We start from the raw sequence: 12,729 nt of genomic DNA on the forward strand, positions 1-12,729 counted from the left end.
CAGGGTATTTATAAAGCTTTGACATTTGCATCACCTGGCCTTTCCTAACGATGACTATGAACAAGCCATAGCCCTAATAAGCTAATTAAGGTCTGAGACCATGGTAAAAATTATCTGTGAGCTCAAATCTCTTGGGGTGCCCAAACTTTTGCATGGTGCTCCTTTCCTTTTTTTTAACTCTAAAATTCTACAAAACAAAAACAATATACTAATCTTACTTAAAATGTCGAAAAGAATGTTTCATCTTCAACTTCATGACTTTTGGAGATCAGTTCATCTTTTACTCACTTAACTATTCACAGTAACAGAAATTTTGACCAGGGGTGCCCAAACCTATGCATGCGACTGTATATATACATATATAATAGCTAAATTAAAGTAGTGCAAAACAGAAATAATTTAAAAGCTAAAAAGTGAGGTAGTATTCATTGGTTCAATGTCATTTTAGTCATTTTAAGAATCGGATGGCAGAGGGAAAGAAGCTGTTCCTGAATTGCTAAGTGCATGCCTTCAGGCTTCTGCACCTCCTACCTGATGGAAACAATGAAAAGAGGGCATGTCCTGAGTGATGTAGTAGTGGACGTCACCTTTCTGAGGCACCACTCCTTGAAGAAGTCCTGGATACTATGGAGGCCATTACACAAGATGGAGCTGACTAATTTTTACAAAGTACTGTAGCTTCTTCTGCTTCTGTACAGTAACCCCCTTCGCCCCCCCCCCCCCCCGCCATACCAAACAGTGATGTAGCCAGTCAGAATGCTCTCCATGGTAGATCGACGGAGGGTTCCAGATGTTTTAGGAGACAAACCAAATCTCCTCAAACTTCTAAGGAAGTATAGCTGCTGTCTTGCCTTCTTTATTGCTGCATCGATATGTTGGGACCAGATTAGATCTGCAGAGATCTTGAGACCCAGAAACTTGAAATTGTTCTCTCTCTCCACTTCTGATCCCTCTGAGGACTGGTTTGTGTTCCCTTGTCTTAGCTTTCCTGAAGTCCAAAATCAGCTCTTTCGTCTTGCTGACATTGAGTACAAGATGTTGCTGCGACACCACTCCACTAGTTGGTATATCTTGCTCCTATACATTCTCTCATCTCCCTCTAAGATTCTGTCAACAATGGTTGAATCATCAGCAAATTTATAGATGTCATTTGAGCTATGCCTAGCTACACACTCGTGGGTATATAGAGAGTAGAGCAGTGGGCTAAGTACACGTCCCCAAGGTGCGCTAGTGTTGATCATCAGTGAGGAGCAGCTCTTATTACCAGTCTGCAAAAATTGTGGTCATCTAGTTATGAAGTGGAGGATCCAAATGCAGAGGGAAGTACAGAGGCCCAGGTTCTGTAACTTGTTGATTAGGATTGTGGAATGATGGTGTTAAGTGCTGAGCTATAGTCAACAACCAGTATCCTGACATGGGTGTTTGTATTGTCCAGGTGATTTAAGGCCGTGTGAAAAGCCACTGAGATTGCGTCTGCCATAGACCAATTGTGGTGACTGGCAAATTGCTGTGGGTCCAGGTCCTTGCTGAGGCAGGAGTTCATTCTAGCCATGACTAACCTCTCGAAGCAGTTCTTCACTGTAGATATGGGTGCGACTGGGTGATAGTCATTAAGGCAGTTTACACTACTCTTTTTAGGCACTGGTATAATTGTTGCCCGATTGAAGCAGATGGGAACTTCTGGCCATAGCAGTGAGAGACTGAAAATGCCTTTGAATACTGCTACCAGTTGCTTGGCAAAAGTTTTCAGAGCCTTTCTATATGTACTCCATTGGGGCCCACAGCCTTGTGAGCATTCATCCTCCTGAAAGACAACCTGACATCGGTCAGTAAGACAGAGATCACAAGGTCACCAGATGCAGCAGGAATCTTTACAGCTGTAGTTATATACTCTCTTTTAAAGCGGCAAAGAAAGCACTAAGCTTGTTTGGCAGTGATGTATTGCTGCCATTCATGCATTGGGTTTCACTTTGTAGGAAATAATGTCTTGCACAGCCTGCCAGAGTTGACATGCATCTGATATCACCTTGCTCGGAATTGTTTTTTCACTCTTTTATAATAGCCCTCTCGAAGTCATACCTGGTTTTCTTGTACAGATCTGGGTCACCAGACCTAAATGCCACAGATCTAGCCCTCAGCAGATGACAAACCTTCTGGTTTATCCATGGCTTTTGGTTTGAGAATGTACAGCAAGTTTTCGTAGGCACACACTCATCCACACAGGTTTTAATGAAGTCGGTGACAACTGTAGCATACTCATCCAGATTCGAAGATGAATCCCTGAATGTAGTCCAGTCCACTGATTCAAAGCAGTCCTGTAAGCGCTCCTGTGCTTCCTTTGTCCATACCTTCTCGGTCCTCACTACTGATGCTGTGCTGTAATCTTCAGTCTGCCTAAACTCAGAGAAAGTACAGCCAGATGATCATCCACTCTATCCAGGTCTTCAATATTCAATAGGTTTCAATGTGATTCTCTCTCTTATATTCTATTTATATTATATTTATATTCTAGTCCTTTTGAAATGAGTGCTACCATTGTATTTACCTTCCTTACCTGCAAGTTAACCTTTAAGGTAGTGGTCGCCAACCCGCCGATCGCGATCGACTGGTTGATCTTTGAGACTTTCCCAGTAGATCCCAATAAAATGAAAAATAAATACACAAATACAGTTGAGAGATTGTTTCCGGGTTGCGGGGTTTTAGTTACGTTCTTTCTGCCCAGTGCGCGTGTGTGTAGCTCCCCCGACACACATTACACAGTGTACTTCAGTGGTCCCCAACCACCAGGCCGAGGACCGATATGAGTCAGCTGCGCCTTTCCTCATTCCCTGACACGCCCACTGTTGAACTTGAATGCACATGAGGTCATCAGTCGCCTAAATGCAGTGATACCTTTGCGCCTTGGGTAACCGGCTGCCTCACGTGGCCGGCGAGAAATGCTGTTGCTACTGGCCTGGATCGCGGACAGATGGGCGCCACCTCTAAATCTGTTTAGCACACTGAATGTTCGTGGGGAACCCGGTGCTAAAATATTCGCAGACGACCTAATTCGGGCTCAGGGTTTTGTAAGTAGCAAAGCAGCTACCTCACTACGATCTGAAAGTCATCCCTTGAGGTGAACTTTTGTCGGCCGATAGATCCTACAAGGGGGAGCGGGTGCACGCTCTCTCGCACTCCTCGCTCGGTCGCTAGCTCTCTCCGGACTGCGACTGCCGCAGCCCCGGCACTGGGACCTCTGGCCCTGACCTTGTCCTCTCACCCCACGCACAACCAGCCGCACCTGGTCAAGGCATCTGGCGGCGGGCGGGAGGCTGTCTAATGTGGCAATGAAGCCCTCAAAACTGCTTCGGCACCTTGAGTCCAAGCACCCTGCACTTAAAGATGAACCCATTGAGTTTATTGAGCAGGAAAAACCCTGAGCAAGCGGGACAGAAGCTAAGTGCTGATAGCCACATAAACTAAATTGTGGAATAGACTGGACATGAACCTTCTTCGAGTATTGCTATGTTCCAGTCGTGTTTAACCCCCCCCCCCCCGCCCCCACAGTCTTTAATTCAAGATTAAAGATTGTGTAATGTCATCTCCAGTGCACAAGTGTAAAGGAGAATGAAATAATTGTTACTCCGGACCAGTGCAGCACAAAATAAGCACAATAAAGTACATGATAATAGTAAAAAACCACAATGAATATAAATAGTAAAATGCCTTTTATACATTGATTGTATGCCTATAACGTGATGCTATGCATAGGAGTGTCTGTACATGAGGTGACTGATAGGAAATGATAAAGTAGGTGTGGAGAGGTAGATAATGAGAGGCGGTGTTGATCAGCCTTAATGCTTGAGGAAAGTAACTGTTTTGGAGTCTGGTGGTCTTGGCGTGGATACTAAGTAGCCTCCTCCCTGATGGGAGTGGGACAAACAGTCCATGAGCACAGTGTGTGGAATCCTTCATGATGTTACTGGCCCTTTACCAGCATCTTTCTGTATATATGTCCTTGATGCAGAGGAGGCATGCTGAAGTAGTGCTGTGCTGTCAATTAGCAGCTGTCTTTCACATGAGGCATTGAACACAGGCCTTGTTTGTCTGCTCAGTAAGATTTTAAAAACCTTTTTTATGTATCTATTGACTATTATAGGCTGTTTGTAATGAAATATTTCCTTGGTGCAAAGCTAGTAATTTAATTCATCTCTAGTTTATTTATGTTGTACCAGGAAAAACAATTTATAATCAAGTTTACACCTTTAAAATTTCATAATGGCAAGTAGGCTATTAATGATGAAGGATGGAATCCTTTCCTAATTGGTCTGTACAAGAAAGGCTTTTCTGCTCTGGAAATATGTCACATTGTGAGCCAGCCTGAGAGGAATATGCTCTGTTGCACAAACATTTTCCATTTCCCCACATTAGTCACCCTGTAATTTCCTTAGTGACTTTTAGATAGTGGATGATCCATTCTTAAAATAGTCCATCTTACTGGCAGTCATTTTCATTAAACCTCAGTAGTTTTAATGTGGACTTGCAACTTGCTGAGTCTCCTGTAGTTTAAGAGCCGGAGGGATTAGTTAGTATGGATTTCGTGAAATGTGGAAAAAAATCTAAGTAGTAGATCCAATTAATCCCTATTTAGGGATATTTTTGTGTCAGGCCTGTACCCATAAGGAATTGGATGGAAGCTGGCCAGAACTAATTTTGCGTGGAACAGCTATAATACTGGGATAGGAGATTGAAATCCAATTGCTCTAATCTGAATTTCAGTTCAGTTCTCAAATGTAAAAGGACACTGCACTCATCCATTTCTTGGAGGTGGGTGGGGGAATGTATTTATACTGTTTGCTGACTAATGTAAATCAATAACATATTCAGTCTTCCAAACGTAATTAATTGCTTTATTTTTAAGAATCTTGTCATCCTATGTGAGTAAATTTGTGGAAGTAGAGTGAATCTGTTTAAAAGCATCACAGGACAGGGAAATGGATACTGTGTGGAAGGTTAATTTTGTAGAGAACACACAAAGGTTTATTTCTTGGGAAGTAAATGGATCTTAGTTTTGAAAATGTTTTCTTAATTTTATCATTACTTGATGTTCTGCCAGCCATATTTGCATTCTTCCACATTGCAGAGTCTCAAAAATTAGTGACTAAAACATTACTTTGATCTTAAAAGGCTATCAGTATTTTAGGGGTTAAGAATGTATCGATTTTCATTGATTGTTATTGCAGTGCAGAGGAAGACGTGCAATCCTTTTAAATGGTTCCCTAAGTTCCACGGGTTGACATTTGCAATAATGTTATATTTTATACAGCATGCAATTGAAAAGGCATTCTTTCTTCCTTCCCATGTGATGGAAATCTGATACGTTTCACTTAGGTGAGGCACTTAAACAACAGATTAGAATTCCACCAGTTTTGTTTAAGGAGGGACCATTGCAGGAAGTTCCTTATTGTTTGTGTTTGCAGCAAAATGCACGTTTGTTTCAGTTGAAATCAGGAAATTCATAGGTTTTGTTTGCCATACTGTGTGCACAGAAGGACAATTTTCAACAATGACTTGTATTTTTTAACTGATTATATCTTGTGTAAACCCCTCTATTTTTGTATAGTAAGTGGTACATTCCTTCTCCACGCTGCCCTTATGTTAATGGTGACATCATTCAAACGGTGACTGCCTATTGATTAAATTAAACTGCCGGCTGGAGTGATGTGAAGGTGTGCTTGTGGCTTCAAGAAAGGAAGGAAGGCTAGGAAAGAGCTTCAGTGTGGTGGGTGTGCCCTTCAGTCATTCATTTCCTTTGAAATTCAGAGCCGCTGTTTAAACTAATCTGGAGCCTAGTGGAGTGGAAGACAGACAATCAAAGAAACATGCTGCTTATCTATGGCTGATGTCGATTTATACCAGTCAACCTGTGCTGCTAGGGCTCGCCGCGTATTTAAAAAGCTACTTGCTGGTTTGTTACAGAAACGGTGGTCAGTCAGCCTTTCTATAAAGCGTTGTGGTTGGCTGAGTGACTAGAATTACTTTCGTCCTTTTTAAACTGCATTTCACCTGAATCTATTACTATCAAATGGAAATACAGAGGGTATCCAGCATGTCAGGACCATTATCTGTGGGCTTTCCTGTTCAGATGCCTTACAATTATAATCAGCTGGAAGGAAGATTCAAGCAACTCCAAGGTAAGAGCATTGCTAAGAATCCTGTGAACTCTCACTAGCAGGTGTAATAGGGGTGCCAATAACATTTTTAACCAGTTATATTTAATCTAAAAAGTAATAGATTTTTCTAAAACAACTGCTGACAGGTGCAAAAATTAAGGCGCACAGTAGGTTCCATTTTAAAACCAAAAATAAAAATGAGTAGCTTTTAGTGTTGGAGTTATCAGCTAACGTTATTAAACGTCCCTTGATGTAAGTGTGGTAACAGGACAATTTGGTAGCTGTTCTACTGAGAACAATAGAAGAGAAGAGGGAGTGGTCCCTTTTTTTATTTGATCTCTTGAGTAATTCCTAAATTTTGCTTTCCCATTTAATCTTGCAGGAACTTGGCTATCTGCTTCAGACTGTGAAAGGGCTCCCTTGTTCTTTAGCAACCCTTTGAAATATTTAGCACTGCTACATAAATTATAAACAGGAGAAGAATGATGACTGAAGCAGTGATAATTGTGTTCCTCAGGATTATTCCTTTGAGCTGGAAATGGCTGAAAGGAGGTTTTCATTTCTGTCTTTTAAAAAAATTTTCTATTATGGAAAATTATTAAACAACATTTTAGCAGCTAACTGTTCAGTTGCTTGTGCAAACTGAAAAGCTAATGCTTTATTAGTTTAAAGAAAAACAAAAATTTGTGGGCACCGTCTGTTGGCGCCAGAAGCATGGCGACACTTGTGGGCTATCCAGCACAGTCTTTGCTGATTTGATTTGATGCAAACGACATTTCACCGTATGTTTCTAGGTATATGTTCCCAATAAAGCTAATCTTTTAATGCGGACATCATCTGCGCAATTCAAAATGTAAGCATCTTATCAGACCTTTGTGTCTTGGCTGTGAGAGATTGTCAAGTAAACCTTGCTGAGGAGGGAAGTCCCTGGTGTTACCTATAATCTCTAGAAAGTGGGTGGATCTTGTTGAGAATTTCTGTCCCCTTTGGCTAGAGATGAAAAATCATTTAGGGTTCCTATGACTTGTTAAATGTCAGTGGCCAAGAATTTACAGCATCTTGAGAGCAGTGGCTACAGAGAAGATACTTGAAACTATGTACTACCAAAGTCTAGAAGGAGATATATCAAGATGTTTTGAAAGGTGGCACTGAACTGGTGCAAATTAGTAGCAATTATTCTTTCTGTTATTAAATTTATGCTGCCCATAATGGTTTTTTACAATATTGAACTGTTGGAAAGCATTTCAAAGAGGACATTTTGTTCAAATGCTGCTCTGTACCAAGACCTATCTGATTTATTTCATGGAATGGTTTTCAAAACTCTTTCCAAAAAAATGACATACATTATCTATAATCTACTCATGCATGCAAATGTTGCAGTTGGTGGAATAATGGGAAATGTAATTAATAATAAAATATTTTAAATGATCAGAGTAATGCATAAATAGTCAAAGGTTGCATCCAAAATATATATGCTCCAAAATATATGCAGAGGAGGAGGAAAAGCTTTAATAATTGGATGTATCCTTGACACTCTTGATCCAGTTGTTGAAGAAGTAATTAGAATGATAGGGTCGGGAATATGCAATTGACATGAGTGAATTACATTTCCAAGTGTATACCGAGATTAAAAAGCTTTTGTTTGCACAAGTCCAGATAGATCATCCACGTGTAAGTACATCAAAGTAGCACAAAAAGAAAAGAGAAACAAAATGCAGCGTATTCTGGTGCACTAGATTTGAATTCTATGAAGTAAATGATAGTGAATTGTGTAGCAATGTCAAGACGTTAAAAAAAGGAACTGAGTTACAGATAATGTATATAGATGAGTAGATTGTTTGGGAAGATGAGGACAAGGAACTGTAAATGAGTGGAAAGTTGAAGGATAACAAAGATTCAAGCCAGTTAAGTAGCTGTGGTCAAATGGGGTCAATCATCTTGGGATGTTCAATTTAAAACTAAGAACACTGAGAAAATTTTTATAAAATCCTTACTTTTGTTTGTAATACATTATTTTTACTCCCTACATCTTGGAAGATATGCTGACTTTTTATAGGGCCTGGAGAAGAATAATGAACACGATCCTCCACAATCGTAGATTGAATAAGGATCTTAGCCATTCTTGAGTTTAGATTAATGAATGATGTATTGACTAAGAGAGAACTGATTTAGTCTTTAAAACAATTTGGGAGGGGGTATAAAGGGATAGTAATGCAGCCATATTTTAGTTAGGAAGAACCTATCAGTAAATTCAGAAGCTATGTAATGCTAACAGATAGATATGGTCATAAAGAGAGCTTTTGGCACATTGGCCTTCATAAATCAAAGTACTGAGTATAGGAGTTGGCATATGATGAAGTTGTATGAAATGTGGTGAGGCCTAATTTGGAATATCGTGTGCAGTTCTGGTCACCTAGCTGCAGGAAAGATAACAGCATGATTGAAAGGGTTTATTGGAAAATTTCCAAGTTGTTGCCAGGACTTGAGGACCTGAATTATAGATAGATTAGATTATTCATCCCCATGGGGAAATTCAACTTTTTTCCAATGTCCCATACACTTGTTGTAGCAAAACTAATTACATACAATACTTAACTCAGTAAAAAATATGATATGCATCTGAATCACTATCTCAAAAAGCATTAATAATAGCTTTTAAAAAGTTCTTAAGTCCTGGCGGTAGAATTGTAAAGCCTAATGGCATTGGGGAGTATTGACCTCTTCATCCTGTCTGAGGAGCATTGCATCGATAGTAACCTGTCGCTGAAACTGCTTCTCTGTCTCTGGATGGTGCTATGTAGAGGATGTTCAGAGTTATCCATAATTGACCGTAGCCTACTCAGCGCCCTTCGCTCAGCTACCGATGTTAAACTCTCCAGTACTTTGCCCACGACAGAGCCCGCCTTCCTTACCAGCTTATTAAGACGTGAGGCGTCCCTCTTCTTAATGCTTCCTCCCCAACACGCCACCACAAAGAAGAGGGCGCTCTCCACAACTGACCTATAGAACATCTTCAGCATCTCACTACAGACATTGAATGACGCCAACCTTCTAAGGAAGTACATGTTAGTATAGGGAAGGTTGAATAGGCTAGGACTGGAGTGTAGGAGAATGAGGGAGGAATTTGATAGAAGTATACAAAATTGAGGGGTATAGAGAGGGTTAATGCAAGCAGGTTTTTTCCACTGCGGTTGGATGAGACTAGAATCAGAGGTCATGGGTTAAGGATAAAAGGGTGAAATGTTTAAGGGGCACGCAAGGGGGAACTACTTCGTTCAGGGTGGTGAGAAAGTGGAACAAGTTGCCAGTGGAAGTGATGGATGCAGGTTCAATTTCAGCATTTAAGAGAATTTTGCATAGATACATGGATGGGAGGGATCTGGAGGACTATGGTCTGGATGCAAGACATCGTGACTAGGCAGAGTAATAGGATGGGTCAAAGGGCCTGTTTCTGTGCTGTAATGTTCTGACTCTAATAGTACTTTACAGGATGGTGTTGCGAAACTATTAGACTTCAATTCTTTGAGAAGATGTAAATACATTTTGAAGAGACTACATGAACTTGGCATCCATCATTTTGTACCTGCATTTTGAATCAGTTCTTGTCTTCTTTTCAGGATTGTCTTTCATGAATTAGAGGGGTTTTGAGAGATTTTTGAATTTAGCTAGAAATTAAAGATGAAGCAAAAATTGTCATGTGGGAGTCAAGTGCAGTAAAGTGTTACAAAGACCTGATGGGAATTCTTCCATCCTGAAATTATTACTATTTAGTGTAGATTTAAAGTTTAAACATAAGTAGTTGTTGAGAATGTGTTGAACCATTGTCAAGTTGTCAGATTTATCGTCTTAAGCACAGCGTGGTGAGATACAGGTGCAATGAAAAGTGCAGCAGAATTGCAGGCATGTAGATTTAGACAACACACAGATTTAGACAATACATAAATCATGTAACAGTGAAGAAAAAAAGACTGTAAAAGCAAATCTCAGAGATGCCCATGGCAGTGCCAGAGATGATCTGTGAGGTGCCATTGCTGAGGTAGCATTAGGGTTGTGCAGGTTGATTCACAAACCTGATGGTTGTAGCAAAATAAAATGCATTGATTAGGCTGTAGTTTTGAAGGGATTGCTGAGATGAGAGAAGGAATTAGCTATAACAAATATTTTGATAAATGAGCTTTCTTTACATCAAGGCAATGCAAGTTCTGAGATCTGATCAGGATTTTTCAATATGCATGAATTTTGATAAAAGTAAGTAGCTTTATTTCCATACTCATTGTATGAAAGCATAAAGAAAGAAATTAGGTTATTTTTTCTCTACATAGACTTTTCAGGGCATTAAGTTCCCTGGTAGTAAAAATTGTAACAGCTTTTGAAAGGAAATTAAATGAGTTCATTTTCAATTTGAAAAAGGAAATTAGATGGATGAAGGATACTGCAGGGCAATATCCTTGTACTCTTGAGCAGAAAGTTGTAGTACATCAAGTAACATTTTTGGTGCATTAATTTTGATCTTAATGGCTCAACCCAGTGCTCTCTGAGACCAATGTACTTATCATATGCACTTCCCCTTTTTTCTTCGGTCTTTTTCTCTTTTCTACGACCTTAATTTTTGTTTACTTATTCTCACTGGTTATCATGTTCTTACTTGCACACCTCTCTCTAAAGTAAATTACAAAAAGAAGTGATATACTTTATACCTTCATGGCATCCAAAAGTACTTCACAATCAAACATTCCTTTTGCATTTAGTCATTAGGAAGATCAAGTAATTTGCACATTCCAAAATCTGTCAGACAATGAGATATTGGTTGAGCGAGACAAAAATACTGAGAGAATTCCTTTTGTCTGTACAAAGGAATCTTTCATGTATATTTATGCCAGACTAGGACCTGCTGTGATGTGTTTATCTTAGCTCCAATGCTGATTATGCAGTACTTTGTCAGTAAGATGTCGGCCTAGAATATGTGCCCAAACTTTGGAGCAGATGTGTCTTTTGCTTCTAGATAATCTTTACTTCAGTGGCAGCACATTATAATTGGAGTAAGTGGAATGCTATTACAGCGCCAGCCAGCAACCCAGGTTCAGTTCCACAGCTGTCTGTGTACAGTGTATACATTCACCACCCTGACTGCATGGGTTTCCTCCAGGTGCTCCCGTTTCCTGCCACATTCCAAAGATGTATGGGTCAGTAGGTCAATTAGTCACATGGGTGTAATTGGGCAACATGGGCTCTTAGGCTGGAGGAGCTTAATATGTGTTATCTCGAAATTATATTTAAAAAAAGGGTGTTCTCACTGTGTTAAGATGAGTTGAAAACCTATTGTGAGCCTTTACATTGTCAAGTTATAAATGCAATATGCTTCAACTGCATAACAGAAAACAGAGCAGACAAAAAAAGCTATTCAGAAGACTTGAACCAAGAAAAAGATGATTTAATTTCCATTTCAAAAAAATACTGCAGATACTTTACCCAGGAAGAGTTGAACATTTTGTCTATTTTTTTAATATACATTTATACATTGAATGCATCTTATGTAAGCCAGGGGTCACGAACCTTTTTTGCACCGCGGACTAGTTGACAATATTCTTGTGGACCAGCCAATGGGGGGGTGGGGGGGGCGTTAATCACGACCGGAATATAGGTGATAGGTCAACTATAAGCCACTTATAAATAGCTAATACACTCAATCACTCAATTTCACTTCTTTTTTTAAATATTATTTATTTATTGAATTTTAGAAATTACAAGAATAAATGTAATAATGAAATGGTAAGAAAAGTGATATTAACCCTCCCCCCTTAATCCTTATCTAAAGAAAAAAAAAGAAAGAAAGAAAAGAGAAGAAAGATTGCCTGGATATCGGAGGATCCCCACGTGTTCCATGGAGTTCAAAATAATTTTGATATTTATTTTCACTTTCCCCAATTACTATAATTTTATCTTCAAAGGACCTATGTATCTAATCCTATCTTTCGTAAGCATGGTGACCAAATTTTCAAAAATATCTCATATTTCTTAAATTATACGTAATTTTTTCAAATGGAATACAACTATGTATTTCATTATTCCAACGATCCATAATTAAATTTAAATCAGATTTCCAAGTAACTGCAATAATTTTTTTGGCTGCTGCCAAAGCAATTTTTATAAATTTTTTCTGATACTTATTCAATTTAAATTTCGTTATTGTCCCTTCAATGTCTCCTAATAAAAATAGCAATGGACTATGTGGAAGTTGTACTCCAATAATTTGTTCCAATAAAAATCTTAAATTAATCCAAAATGGTTGAATTTTAGAACAAGACCAAGTAGAATGTAAAAAAGTACCAATTTCTTGTTTACATCGAAAACATTGGTCAGACATATTTGAATTTAATCTATTTATTTTCTGTGGTGTTATATATAATTGATGTAAAACATTATATTGTATTAATCTAAGTCGAACATTTATTGTATTTCTCATACTATCAGAACATAATCTTGACCAATTTTTTCCATCAATTTTAACATTCAGATCAGATTCCCATTTTTGTCTTGATTTATGAATTCCTAATTTAATTGTCTGGTTTTGAATCAA

At 38.9% G+C, this 12,729-nt stretch overlaps 1 protein-coding gene across 2 annotated transcripts in view; it reads left to right on the forward strand.

The window, feature by feature from the left end:
* sptbn1 (spectrin, beta, non-erythrocytic 1) overlaps window positions 1–12,729 on the forward strand; it is a 263,697-nt gene that overhangs the window by 101,299 nt on the left and 149,669 nt on the right. Inside the window, exon 1 of one of the 2 annotated variants that reach the window (XM_073050974.1) lies at window positions 5,749–6,173. The exons of the other annotated variant lie outside the window; for it this stretch is intronic. Within the exon in view, the coding sequence (XP_072907075.1) occupies window positions 6,065–6,173 (109 nt within the window). The 5' untranslated portion in view covers window positions 5,749–6,064. Of the gene's footprint in view, window positions 1–5,748; window positions 6,174–12,729 lie in introns of those variants that run through there. 2 annotated transcript variants of the gene reach the window in all.

The sequence above is a fragment of the Hemitrygon akajei genome, chromosome 7 (assembly GCF_048418815.1).
Source record: "Hemitrygon akajei chromosome 7, sHemAka1.3, whole genome shotgun sequence".
Classification (NCBI taxonomy): Eukaryota; Metazoa; Chordata; class Chondrichthyes; order Myliobatiformes; family Dasyatidae; genus Hemitrygon; species Hemitrygon akajei.